We start from the raw sequence: 15,507 nt of genomic DNA on the forward strand, positions 1-15,507 counted from the left end.
AACAAAATATATAAACACAACTTAAACTTTAAAAACTTGACGACTCCTGGTGGTCTCTTCTCGTCTAACAGTTCCTCACCCTTTCCTTACTTGGCCTTAACACTTGAAACCTGGAATGTAAACTTAAAAACATAAGTCAAAAGACTCGGTGAGGTTTTAAGAAAACCTTTTCATGAATTATCTTTTGTAAGAGCATAAAATCACTTAAACATACATTTCACACAAATACACATTAGTTAATACATGGTTGTCTTTACTCTTTATATGCACATAACAATTAGCTCATTGATAGAAAAATGACTAATGTTTTAAACACCATCTCTCAATCATTTGAATCATATAAAACATACTTGAAACATATCATAAGTTTTTCATATAAATCACTTTGGAAACATATGTATCATTTTAATTTAGAAAGGTTTTAAAGGAAACCTTTCAAAACCTATGAAATACTTTGAAAGAAAATACTCACACAACTTAGAAACTCAGACTCTAAATGCTTTTTTTCTTCTTCTCGCATAGTCACTTTAGCAACACTTTAACACTTAGCACATTTTGTCTTCAATCTTTCAGAGTAACAATACTTGACTTTCTCCCTTTATTCCTCTATTTATACTAGTCCTAAAAAGGATTAGTCATGCTCATATTCTCAATAATTCACTAGCTCCTACTCTTAGTAGTTCATGTGTAAACTTAAGGTTTAATTTAAACATGCTTAGCTTAAACTTTTACAGGTGGCCAATAAGTAAGCTTAGGAAATTTTCCAGAAGTTTCCTCTCTTCAACGCCTAGTTCCAATAACTCCCGAAGACTTTTAATCGCCCAATTGTACTATAATGCCAATCATCCATCGTGTTACAACAGGACACATGAAAGATGTTCATTACAAAAAAATCATATAATATAAAACAATTACAAAAAGTCAAATTTTAGCTTCAATCCTTAATATAACATCCCGATAATGTACGATAATTAATAAAAATTCCTTTTAAATTTAATTTCTTCTTTTTCTTTATTTACCCCATCATATCAATTTCTCTCACAATCACTATTTATCTTTCCCCAAATAATTAATTATCTTCCATAATAATTAATCCTCACTATATTAAAAGTGGTTTAAAAGTCCTCTTTTGGAGAGGTTATGTATCTTAACCATTTTTTAAGAGAGATGGGAGACTCCCTTCACAGGAGTTATTCTATTAATTAAATATATACTAATTAAATTAAATTTAAATTTAAATCATATTGTATCTTATATAATATAAATTATATCATATATAATATAATCAATGGTCGTTTCCACAAATATATTATCTTTACTCTTTTCCATAATTAATTATCTATATAACCATATATACATATAATTGTCAAATCTCTATCCAAAATTTTCATCCTTCAATTTAATTAGTTAAACACCCAAATTATTAAATTCAATCTAAATGGCACAAAAAATTCAATTATATTAATTAATTAAATATTCAACCAACAAATATTTAACTAATTCTAATTTCACAAAACCATCCATTTTAAATCAAATATTTCAAATTAGCGCCCAATAGTTCTAGCTAACGTAAATAAAATTAAGATAATTATAATATTGATTTAATTTTTGGGGCGTTACGAACGCGCAAGACGCCTAGTAAGCATAATTAAATGTAATCGATAAGCTTAAACATGGAATGTGAACTCGATGAAATAAGAAGATTCATTGATAATTCGAATCACAGAGTGCACTCGGTACTTAATACAATGTTTCTTTAAAAAGAACTATATGTACAACTCAAAATAACATTTAGACTCTACTCGTCTAGCTTCTACATGCTATGTGATCTGATAGTGGCCACTACCAAAAGATGCGTCTCACGGATGGCACAATAGGCGTTCAAGATTGCAAGTTCAACACTGGATGTTTTTTGCTACCTAGGGGGATTAAGAAAAATATTTGAAAGGTTAGACAAAAATGTCTAGTGAGTGTGATCTTTTATCAATATCTTTGATAAATCAAAGTTGTTTTCTCGTGCTATAATCATTTCACCAAATCATGTCTTAAATAATATATGGCTTAGTCAATAAAGTATTGTGTTTAAATTAAACCATCTTAGTTTTATCAACAACTTTCACAAATTATAATTTCACATGGAAATCATCTCTTTTCAATTCTTTCATCGTAATTCATATCCCATGGTATGCATCTCGCATATATCATAAAGCATCTTCCATAACTAATATGGATGTTTGATCACATCTTTGTACCTCTTTTCTCAGCTCGATCAAGAGTTTACCATACTCTTTTGTCAAGTTGCGACTATGTGGAGTAAACTCAACACATTTAGCAAGTTTCATCAATTCCAATGTGCATAACGTATGTTCCAATACTAGGTCACACAACATGAATATGCCATTCTATTCTAGAACATACAACAAGAATAAAAAATCTTATACCATATATATCACACAATAAAGATAAGACATCCCATCGTATAGGGTACAAAAGATCATCACATTTCATCATTTTAACTTCTATCAAACCTCGTGCATTTCTTAAATACACATTATTTCATCACATCATTCATTTTCATACAAGTTCAATTCATTTAAAAATCATGTGCATTTTATAAATTGGAAAGCATGAGAGAAATTACATAGTTCATAATATCAATAGAAAAATTGTAAGGATTTAAACTTATTTTGGAAACACTTTTTATTTTGGAAAGCGATTAGTAAGAATCACTCACAATCACAATGACACTCGGTTAACTTCTTAGCCATGAGCTCCCTTGCACTTTCTTGCAATTCTTGTCAGATGCAATCTTGGAATTTCTCTCAATTTTTCTTAAATGAGCTTAGGTTAAAAGCAACTTCAAAATGATTGAATTTTCCTCCATTTATTGGTGAAGTTTCACATGCCGAAATGATTACTTCTATCGACGATGAGAATTGGTCCAATGATAGAATGTCATTTGTCCCTACCACTTCCTCCTTTTGAATTTGGATTGGCGACAAGGTCAAATCAATCGCTGACTTGCTTACACAAGGATCACATCACTACTTCCTAATAAAGGAAGCTCAAAGCGCATAACAACTTGGATGTGTAACAGTCTTTAATGCATACTTAGTTCTTTGTTGCAAGCATTCTTATCGTGCAAGGCAGATCGCTATCAGTGCCTCACAACTACTACCTCCTTATTGGAATTTTGTCCTTAAAATTGAATAAGCTTATGCGAAGAGTTGTGGGTACTTAGCTTTCATTAATTCTTCACTTTCCCAAGTGGCTTCTTCAACGCCATGGTTGCTCTGCAAAATTTTGCTCATAGGAATCACCTTGGTTTTCAATACTTGTTCCTTTCTGTCTAACACACACAAGAGTCTTTCTTCATAAGTCAAGTTGTTTTCACCTCTAAGGGTTGCTTTTGGAGTATATGCAAGGAATTTGGAGCATACTTTCGTAACATTAAAACGTGAAAGACATTATGAATTCTAGATAGCTCCATAGGTAACTTTAACTTATAAGCCACCGGTCCCATGGGTGTTAGAATCTCATAAGGTCTTATAAATCTCGAGCTTTGTTTTTTCTTCCTTTCAAATCTTATTACACCCTTCCATGGTGATAGTTTAAGAAAAACTTGATCTCCAACTTAAAATTTCAAAGCTCTACAACGATTGTCTGCATAACTCTTTTGTCTGTCTCGAGTAATTTTTCAGATTTTCTCTAATCACCTTGGTGCTCTCATTCGTTGCCTAGACTAATTTTGGGCCATATTGCTTTCTCTCTCCTAATTTTTTCCGACAAACTTGTGTTCTACAACACCTACCATATAATGCCTCAAAAGGGACCATTATGATAATAGAATGGTAACTGTTGTAGTCAAATTCAATCAAAGACAGGCATTCATCCCAACTTTCCTTAAATTGTAGAAGATAGGCTCTCAGCATATCTTCCAATGTCTGAATAGTTCTTTCAAATTGACTATTTGTTTGTGGATGGAACCCAGTGCTAAAATGCAACCTATTTCCTAAGGCTTCTTGCAACTTTGGCCAAAGTTTGAAGTAAAGCACGAATCTCGATTGAAGATTATAGACACCGGAGTCCCACCACTTGGCGTTTTTGGGCAATCCAAATAAGAGGTCCACAGTAATATGTTCTCATTTTCATCTAGGGCTTGGCAAAGGGCATAATAACCCACCCACCTTTTGGTGTTGTAGTTTGGCTCGTTGGCAAATCAGACACTTAGCCACAAACTTAGCTATTTCTCGTGGCATACTTGGCCACCAATAATGAACTTTCATGATTTTATACATTTTGGTACTGCCAGGGTGCATATCACATAAGCTAAACTATGTGCTTCTTCCAAAATGTTCTTCGTTCTTTTAGCAACGTGCCATCACTTTTGAATGTGCAATTTGTGTATTTTTCACACCTTACTTCTTCTGTCAACTTTCTCAACAAGGGATCTCCTGGTTACAATTTGACAATCTCTTCTTCTAATGTGGGCTTTACTTGAAAATGAGTTATCAAATTTTCATTTGTTCCTAAGTTTAAGACTACCTTCCCCTCTTTATTCTCTACACTTGAGCTTTTTCTACTCAACGCGTCTGCTACAACATTAACCTTTTCAGGATGATAGGCAATATGATGTGCAATCATAATCTTTAATAAGTGTCATCCAACGTCTCTGTCTCAAATTGTCCTTTTGATCAAATGTACTTCGGGCTCTTATGATTAGTGAAAATATTACACTTTGTTCTAAATAGATAGTGCCGTCAAATATTCAACGCCACTAGTTTCAAGTGGTGCGTTTGGTAGTTGTGTTCATGTGATTTCAGTTGTCTGGACATGTAGGCTATCACCTTTCCTTCTTGCATCTGAATGCATCCTAGACCTTAAAATTAGAGGTATTTTATTTGACATCTAAATATCATTAATCTAATCCAATAAACTAAGATCCAAGGTTATATGATGTCTCACTTGAACAATATGTGGTCCACTTACAAGTGCGTCATGTTCAAGTTATAACCTAAAATGTGATCTGCAGTAAATGGAAGAAGGTTGGTTGTCTTATCATGGTAGCACTGTAGATATGACCAACTTTGTAATTATTACATGAAATATAAATGTTATAGGGATATTAACTACATTGTTCATGTAAAGACATGTGATCGAGGATATATATTATATATAAAGAAGTTTATGCACAAATTGAATTGTGGAGTAATTGGTTTCTCTTTATAACATCATTGCTTGAAGAAACCAATATTTCACTAGGATGACCATACGAGATTTGATCTTAATTTTGAGTGAGGTGAACTTTTTTTTCTAACGACAGTCCTTTGATCTTATCATGCTCTGCCTCACAACACATTCTGAATCTAGTGTTGTGGCATACGAGCGCGACCTGAGCAGCCCTGATGCCTCAACTGAAATGCCAGAACGCTCACTCTTGTGTTGTACCAACACCCCAATCCTATTCACTCTATGCAATGGAACAAAGATGCAGCCGCCTAGACGTCCTACGTGAGATTCTCCGTCAAGTAATGCGTCAAAAAGAAAAATTTAAAGACAAACACAAGGAAAATGTATTGCTGGGTGTAGAGGAATAAATAATGAAACGTTCATTGATACTTTAGAAACTAGTACATTTAATACTTTTACGACATTCATCATGAAAACATTAAACATGACTCAAGACATCACATGTACTTCTCTCGCCCAAATCTCATGCGTTAGGTGATTCACAATACCTCAGTTTCATCTATCATTTTCATTAATTATTTTGAATTTATCCCCTTTTTAAGATCTTTCATCATAACTCATGGAGATCATTTCTTTTCAATTATTTCATCATAAATCTTATCGCATTGCATGCATTTTGCATATGACATAATCATCTCATAGGATCACATTACGTATGTTTAATTACATCTTTCTACCCTATCCTCGGTCCAAGCGTTTACCACGCTCTTTTACCAAGTTGCAGCTATGTAGAGTAATCTCAACACATTTGGCAAGTTCTATCAATTCCACTACGCGTAATGCGTCTTCCAATGTCAGATCACACAACAAGCAAATGACATCTCATACTAGAGCACACAACATGTATGAGACACCCTATTCAAGATCAAACAATATTAATAGGACATTATATTCCAAATCACACAACAAGAATAGAACATCTTATCTCAGATCACACAACAAGGATAAAGCATCTCATATTAGATCACCCAACAGGTATGAGGTATTCACGTCGCATAAGCTAGGTATAAAAGATCATCTCTCATTTCAAACTTTATCAGATCTCATGCATTCTCCAAAATATATCATTTCAGTTCAAAGTAAATCCAATTCATTTATAAGACATATATGTTTTAAGAATTGGAAGCATAAGAGAAATTATATAGTTCATGGAATCAGTAGAAATATAATTACGATTTCAAAAACATTTTAGAAATTATTTTCATTTTGAAAAACATTCTATAAGAAGAACCACTCACAGTAACAGTCAACTAGTTCCTTAGCCTAGCTTCCTGGCTAAAAGTTTCCTTACACTTCTTGAAATCCTTACTAGAATTAAGCTCGTTTTGCGTCTTTGAGGATCTAAGATATTTTTCCCCAGTTCCTTCTTAAATAAGCTTTGGGTGAAAAATAACTTCACTCTGACCGATATTCTTCCATTTATAGGTCTCTTTGATGAATTTTCCATGTCGAAATGATTAATTGTCCCTGCCGACAACAAGAAGTGGCCTAATCTCAAAATGCCATGTCTTTGCCCATTCTTTATCCTGAGTCTTGATTGGGCGGCGATGTCATATCAATCACTGACTCTTTGACACAAGGGTCACATCACTGCTTCTTGGTGAGGTAGCTCAAATTGCCCAACTGTTTACCACGTAACCCCTTCGTGAAGCAATCTTCCACCGCACACCCCTTTCATGAATCAGAATTTACTCTTACAAGTCTTTTCGCATAGCGATCTCTCCGTAGGACCTTCATCACATTGGTAGTACTCGATCTCTCCACAGGACCTTCATCACATATATCAATAGTACGAGACGACATTGTAGTTTAAAACCGACATCATAGATTTCCAACAATGTCAGTTTAAAACTGACATTGTAGATTGTTTTTCTGTGCTCGCTTTTACAAATTTATTTTAATTAATTGTTGCATTGTTGTCCATTTTTATGACACCAAATAGTTTTAAAACCAACATTAATTGTCTTGGGTTATGCCAACAATGTTTTTTTAGAAACTATAATATTTCTCTTTTACTTGTATATTATACAAAATCAAAAAGTCAAAATCGAGTCTGTCCATTTCTCTGTCATAGATGTCGGTTGCCAACCGACATCATATCTCTTTAATATCGATTTTAAACCGACATTAAAATTCAATTTTGTTGTAGTGAATAGACAAAATCAGAATACAAACAAGTAGCGTTTATGAGCATGAAATGAACAAATAGATGAAGGAGGACTAAAGTGTAAAATGAGTGACTAATGAAGTACAATATATAGCTAAAAATTGTGTACTTAGTGATGATCGAACGATCGAACGATCGAATGATGAGCGCTTAGTGTCACTCGAACATTAGAGTTGGAGGAAGTAGAAAAGGAGAGTGAAACAATTGAGATATTTCGAAATGTTTGTGCAATGTAGATTCGGTCGCTCTAACTTAAAGCCTTAAATTTAATTAAATATAGATGATAGTTGTGTAATATGAAGTTTATCTATTCAATTAAAAATGCAAATTAAACAATCTCAAACCGTAATCAAATTGCCTTCACTAAATGCTTAAATAACAATTCAAAGAAAATTACATTTGTAGCCCATTATCATCTATTCATCAATTGAATCCAATCAAAATTACTTTGTTTTTCCTTATTAGGAATTGGTAAAGTGGAAACTTTATGATAACGTTCTCTCAAAGCTAGCAAAACTATTTTGTAAAAAAGAAAAAATCATCACTTGAAAGTTTTAAAGAGAATGAGACCTTCACTTTTAGTTGTCAAATCACATCGGAATCCTACATTAATTGCAGGTAAGAATGACATCAAAGATATGTTTATCCGTTGGTTAAAATGTTAGCATCCCATGCATTAGGGCTTGCTAACTCCAAGAACTCATATTCAATATAATGCAATTTGTTAGCAAGATGTCAAAATCACCCATCAAAATTGAACTCAAATGGATTCTACCATAAACCAAACCACAGCTGGCAAAGGAGATATGTTGAATTCATTGTGTTTGATTGTGGACTCCCAAACTCAACGAATACAATGCACCATTGTAGAGGGTTGTGAATTTATCGGATTTATTCGAATGTTTCTTGAATATTCTTCTTTTTCGCTTGTGGTAAATATTATGAAAAACAAATTCTATATAATAGGGCTTGCAATAAGTTTGTTCGTGTGACGACAGAGCCCTGACCTCCTTCCTACATGTATTTAATGTTGTGTCTCTTCTTGAAGTGAGGAATCAAATGAACTTTTCTTACGTTGGACTTTTCTTCCATTAAATTTTGTGTGTATTCAATTTTTTTTCATTTTAATATATTTATTCAGCCAGAAGAAATCCACTGTAAAACTGATTTTACTTCTATATAACTTTTGGAGGAGATATAATGTCCAATTTCACCGAGGTTAAGGAAAAAACAACACATCAATTCATGGGACCCAAATGATGTGGTTCCATTTGCAAAACTTCAAATTCCTAATTGAGACCATACAAAAGAATAGGAACAAATTAATTAAAGTTAAAAATTGTTTGTTTATTTATATTTCATTTACTTGAGGTCATGTGAGGAGCAATAGCCATCAAGAAACCAGATGGAAGAATATATAAGGAACCAAAGGCCATGTGATTCCCAATGGTTCTTTCCTTCTATTCTTTCCACCCAACATGTGACCATTAAATCTTTCCACATATATATATATGTATTTTTTTGAAGCCACACAAGTATTCCCACTTACAACTTTGGAACAATCCCCCACATCCATTGTATCACCTATAACTTATCTGCAGGCCTTTCTCACACATGTGGGGCTCATCTTCTCTGGCTCTTTTTAGTCAAACCTTTCTTCACAATCACATTTGCTTTCCTTTCTAATCATATTTCTTTATTTCTTCCTTTGAATCATCTCAATTGCATTATTATTTTCTTATTGTTTTCTTCCATAAAACTTGCCTACCTTCTTCTTTTCAATAATTCTGAGTTTCTCATCACTTTCTTTAATACTTCTACTTTGGTTAGAAGGAGAGCTGTTCATCTTTTTAAGTTTATACACCAAGTTAATTAGTTAAATATGTTAGTTAGATGATTTAATAGGACCTACGAGTAGATTTTGTTTTCGAACTCTTACGATTATAGTTGGTTTTTCACTTTATTTGATATTTGATAAATGTTGGTTTTTCACTTTATTTGATATTTGATAGGATGAGATGTTCTTAATAGCAAAACAATATCTAAGTAGAAAAACACGTATAATGCATATATTACAAATCTTAGGCTAACGAATTTACATTTACTCACCCTAGTGTCAGAGTTTCGAGAGTAATTATCTCACGGAATAAAATATATCATCTTTCTTTTGGAAGTAGCACTAAAATATCAACGAACGAAACTTTATGCATGTATCGAACTTTAACAACTTTGAAAATTGAGAAAATACATTTCAGAGAAGACAAAAGATTATTGAAACAAAAATTATTTCTCAAATTGAAAAGATCACTCAATTTAAAAACATATCCATGGCCATTTGAATAATCATGCATTTTCTTTAATTTGGTTATTGTCACGAAGTGAAGCAACCACTCACGAGGAAAAACCAATTATTCCAACATGCGATTTCATCACAAAATCAAATGGTAATGAGCGTCCGAGTCCCTAATTAAATTTTCTTCATATTTTAAGTCAGTGTGTACGAAAGAGTGTTAAAAGATATAATATAAATGAAATATGCTCGTTTGAACTGTGCATCCCATAATAATTGGCTAGAAATAGAAAGAAGACATGAGTTGGGTTGATTTAGTTTATATTTGAGAATGTGTGTTTTCTAATGAACGTTTGTTTTCATGATCATTTGGGTTTTAGAAAGTTAAGCTTACGAATAAGTCATTTATTTTTTTCTCTGTTAATTTTGTTTTCTTTCTATTTTCTTCGTATCGTAAAAGTGAGTTTTATTTTAGATGGTTGAGGATTATTGTTGAAGAGTATTGAGATTGCCAAAACCCACCTCGACTACGACTCAAATGTCTTTTTATTTTAACTTTTTTTAAAAAAAACTAGCCAAATTATTGTTGAGAAATTTGATAAACTTGAGAAAGTATTTAAAATAGAAAAAAGATCAATCATCATACTTGATTTTTGCCATTGTTGAATTAGGTATTATCTTGTATTTTGTATTGTATTATCATCTTTAAAATCTGTATTTTAGATTTGTGATAGAATTACTTTTGAAGATTGGATGATTCCCCTGTTAATAAATAATAAAATGTGGTAAGAATGAACCAAGGCTTTCTTTACTCGGTCTATCTCATGTTATTACATTAGGTGATGTTTATTTGTATACTGCATACGTATTGATACATTCACATGACAAAATTCATAAACAAAATGTCGCAATCCAATTGACGAGTAGAAGTAATTAATTCGTTTGCGTTCTAAAATTACATCGTCATGTGATTACCATCATCGTAGCAGTTTGGATTTGAGTCATCGTTACCATATTTGTTAAACATCTAGAAAAATACTATGAATTTTGACATACTTATTGTTACCATTGTCGTTATTGTTTTGGATTAACCCAAACCATAATTATAATGGTAAATTTGACAAAATTCATAGTTTTAGGTAAATGTAGTCAAAGGCAATCCGATTACATTTGCACTTGCAATTAATTATGTTTGATCTATCAATTGAATTTCATTACAATTACACCAATTTTCAATACGAATATGCAAAACAATTATCTAAAATTATATATTTATCTGTTATTCTGTAAATAAATAAATAAAAAATATCAAATTGCAAGTTTAGTTAACCGTTTTTAAATTTAGAAAGTATCTCTATCAATAGATTCTTTAACTTTCAATTTTTTATTTAATAAGTTTTAAGCACATTAAACAAATTTAAAAAGTTAATGAATTTGTTGGATATTAAATTTAAAATTTATTTTAATAGAACTTTAATTTAAACTTTCAAATTCGTGTCTACCGTTTTTTACCAATAACAATAAGCGAGGGAGCTATATAAAATTTTAGAGATTTATTTGGTAGAAAGTTGAAAGTTAAAAAGAGTTAAAAACCTAATTTATAAGATTTAAACCTATTTTATAGGGATTTGATTATAAGGCTAAAATAAACATAAATTTGAAATAAAACTAGTTTGAAAATAATTGAAAGAGAGAATTTGGGCAGAAGTGAAACAAAACCAAAAGCATTAGAATTATTGAGTGGATGTTTGAAAAATGTTGGTCAATCACATTGGAGGGAATATACTTAGGAAAACAAAGGAAAGGAATATAATGTTAATTATGTGCTTATAATAGTAGATGTTGATGTTGTTAACATGTTGAGCCAAAAGTCTCCTCCACAAATCCCAAAAATCCAAATGCAAATCATAACATTTCTTAATTATCATATCCAAAAATATGATACTTTTTGCTTATTATCTTTGAATCCCATTACCCCTTTCCCTTTCTCAACGCAAACTTACTAATAAGATGCAAAACTAAAGTGTAGTTGTGAAAGCAACACAACTCCAAAGGACCCATAAACTATAATAATTATTATACAATGGACCCCCAAACTACACTCAAAATTGCCCTTTGCCCTCTTTCACAATATTAGAATAAACGCTCATACTTTCTTAACAACATATATAATAATTAAATTCAAAGATGTGACCAATTGTTTTCCTTGACCAAATTAGTCAAGAAACTATAATCATTACGTATGACCAAAGCAATAAAGCATAGTTAAGTTTGTTGTAAAACTAATTTCATTAGCTACTTTGAAGAATTCAACGTCAAATTTATGAATGCACTTAACTAACAGTGGATAAGTCTTATAAATTGTCAAGAATTAAAAAGAAAAAAGAAAAAAGAAAAGTAAAACAACATAAGAGTAATGAAGTTCAAGGTGTACAATTTTTTCTTTTTAGTTTTGAAGATGGGAATACTTTAGTTCATTTAAGATGCATAAAGGAAAGCATGCTCCATTTAGTTGTTCATTGTGTTTAGTTTATAAATAAATTTATAGCTGCCAGGGGGTGGGTTGTTATTGAATGTATGATGTAAGATTCACCCATATTTGACTCAAATTCTTTCCTTTTCAACAAATACATGAGAGTGGGAGGTAGGTGTGTAGAGGCACATCTTCTTTTGTTTTATGATTTAGGAATAAAACACAATAAAACACTTCTTCATTTTAATACACTTCTCATCTTTCAAATGATTGATTCTTCTGAATTCCTATAACATAATTCTAATCTTTCATTTTTATACCAAGAAAACAATCATATTTTATGATACTCGTAGTTATTTTATTTTAATTTTCATGGCCAATCCCCTCTAGTAGGAGTAACTTGGGCCAACATGCTCATTTTGCAACCTGGGTTTTCTATGGGCTCTCCTTTTGTGGTGATATATAATAATTTTAGATAAATTTTAAATGTTTTTGATACTTAATTGGTTTGATCTTATCTTTCAAATAAGAAAATTCAAGACTAACCTTGGCAAAAACAATTTACGAGTGGGTTTCTGATTTGTAAAGAAAGAAAGTTGTAAAATGAGAAAATTAATGATGTCAAAATATCATTAAGATGAAATGATGTAACAAATGTCAAAAATCGTACAAATAAAAACTTAACAAGAGACTAAAATATATATTTTTTTTCTTTTTTGTTGAAAGATATTGAGCAAAAATAAAAATAAAAATTACGTACAAAACTTACATACAGATAACTACTATCAACTTCATCTCTTCCATTTCTTGTCTCTGTCTCTGTAGTTTTTGTTCTTTGTTTCCATTGATCAATCTTTAAACTTACCCAACAATCCATGGAGATTTGAGAATCCAAAATCTGAATAACTCCATACTTAACAAAATGGTACCACAATTTCACTGCAAGCATAATCGTCCGAATTTCCAACGGACTCTTGTGGCCATGAATCTCGAAGAAGCTTCAGCAACACCTGCGATTTCCGTTTAACTCTCTCCGTACAATCACTTTGCACCAACAACAACAACTGTGTCAATATCCCCGCCGCCACCGCCTCCCGCCGATTCTCCTCCGACGCCGAACACAGCGACACCAACGCTCCGACAGCAGACTCCGTCGCTCTGTCCGAGATCTTCAAAATGACTTTCACCAAAAGGGGAACGGTGAGGGCGTGAGCTGCAAACGCATCGCAACCGGTCGGAATTCTGCAAATGAGTTCAATCGTAGCTAGGGCTCGCTCGGCATCGTACTTCTCCAAATCGGGAAATCGGTCGATGATAATCTCAGCGGCGCCGGCGGAAACTGCCTTATGCCTGGTTTGTTTCACCAAACAGAGAGCAAATAAAGCCTTAACTCCGACCTTGAGTGCTCGTGGATACGCTGTTGGATCTCTAAGAATTTCAACCACGCCTTCAAACAATTCATCGATTCCACAAATTTGGGTTCGAAGCTCCGACGCTCGAGTTCCGGCAATTACAGTCTCAATCAACGCGGCCGCATTGATTCGGTCTTCAATGGAAGAATCAAAGAGAAGATGTGAAAGGTAACCAATCCGTTGAGGATCAGACGCAACAAGAACACACTCAGATTCCGTGAGCGGTAACATCACAAGAAGCGCAAGCGATTCACGGCTCAAATCAGGTGAAAACGAATCCGAACCCGAATCCAAATTGGAAAACACGACATCCAGAAGAATTTCACGAGCATTAAGCGATGAAATCAGAGACCGATTCTTATCCGAGTCACGAGCGAGTCCTTTCAACCGACGCAAAGCCGAGATTCTCAAACTGGAACCACTCGATCTCGACGAAGCTTGAGCAAGCAAAGACCTAACCAAAGAAGGTTCCGCCGGCTGCTTGGGAGTGGGAATCCGCTCAACACCATAAGACCGATTGGCAACACACCACTCCTGGATTAGCCGACGCAGAGTATGGTTAGGGATGAGGGTGAAGTCGGTGAGTGGAGCCCGAGTAACCGGACAGGTAGTGTTTCCGGTGGCAACCCATGACTCAATACTTGAACGGTCGTAAGTCTGACCGGTGCTGACGGTAACAGGATCGCGCATGAGCTCAAGAGAAATGGGGCATCTGAAATGGTATGGAATGTGTAGGCTCAAATCCAAAGGTTGAACAGCAACACTCCCAGTCCCAGGCATGTTTTTCAATCTCTATCTCTCTCTCTATAAACGCTTAATTTGTTGTCAAACAAGTGGGGGACGGGGACGAACTACTAATACTAATACTAACAAATCTGAGAACTCTGGCAAAATTCAGTGTTACCTTTTTTATTTTCTTGACTCTGTTTCTTCTTCTCTCTAAAATTGAATGGAACAGAGAGACATACCCAACAGCCAAAAAACAGAGAGAGAGAGAGAGAGAGAAAGTTAAAAAGAGAAAAACAAACACTGCCCTTCTGTAACTCTGTTCTTCTGCCCCTTATCTGACTTCTCCCCCACACGTGTGGTGCAACAATTTCTTTGACCTAACCATGGTTTATCTCCTACTCACATTTGGAACTCTATTACCTTTCCTTGGTTACTTCCACTCTATTTAACTTTAACTCAAATATTATTCAATCAGACTATCACTATGTAGTTGTTTTGTTTTTGTTCTTCCATGATTTCTTTGAATAATTTCTTCCTGTGCTTTAGTAATTTGGTCAAAAGTGAAAAGTAGGTAGATCCACTCTTTTCAAGAAAAAAAAAAAAAAAATCTTACTTGTGTTTACATCAATAAAACCTTAATGTGTGACCCAACTTCTTCTTCTTCTCCTTTCATTATTTTGTTCTTCTCTTATTTGGTATACTGTTGTAGTCCCCCCTTCAAAAATCTATTCATTATTCATTATTAACAATTTCTTTACTCCCTCCTTTTGGCATTTGCTCATCTACCCTTTTAGTTTTTCTTATTTATTTTTATAGATTTACTCTCCCTTTCCTTGTGTGGTTATTTGAATCCATGTCCTATTCTCTTGTTCCTTCCATTCTTAAAACAATTTCAACAACTATCTCTTCATTTATCTATGTATCTCTCCATTTGTTTGTATGAATCTTTCTTTTTCTTTTTGCTCCATTTCAAGTTTATTTCATTTTCAAACATTAACCATTCTAGAACTTATCTTTTAACTCGTGTAGGTTATCTTTAAAAGTAGAATTAGCTTTTTTATTCTATCTTCGTGTACACTCAAGATAAAAGGTTATCTTTGACCAATGAATTTTCTAATAAATGGATGATCTTCTTTTAGAATATTACATCATATGAAGTAAGGAATTCAAAGTTACAATATTTTCA

At 33.1% G+C, this 15,507-nt stretch overlaps 1 protein-coding gene across 1 annotated transcript; it reads right to left on the reverse strand.

Moving 5' to 3' along the window:
- Positions 1 to 12,781: 12,781 nt before the first annotated feature.
- Positions 12,782 to 15,208, reverse strand: LOC101219319 (U-box domain-containing protein 26). Its single transcript, XM_004140655.3, has one exon. It carries the CDS (start codon positions 14,370 to 14,372, stop codon positions 13,095 to 13,097), a length of 1,278 nt encoding a protein of 425 aa, XP_004140703.1. The 5' UTR covers positions 14,373 to 15,208; the 3' UTR covers positions 12,782 to 13,094.
- Between the last annotated feature and the right edge of the window lie 299 nt (positions 15,209 to 15,507).

The sequence above is a fragment of the Cucumis sativus genome, chromosome 3 (assembly GCF_000004075.3).
Source record: "Cucumis sativus cultivar 9930 chromosome 3, Cucumber_9930_V3, whole genome shotgun sequence".
NCBI lineage: Eukaryota > Viridiplantae > Streptophyta > Magnoliopsida > Cucurbitales > Cucurbitaceae > Cucumis > Cucumis sativus.

Coding starts and splice junctions, on each gene's coding strand:
- LOC101219319 (XM_004140655.3), bottom strand. CDS start 14,372: ATGCCTGGGACTGGGAGTGTTGCTGTTCAACCTTTGGATTTGAGCCTA.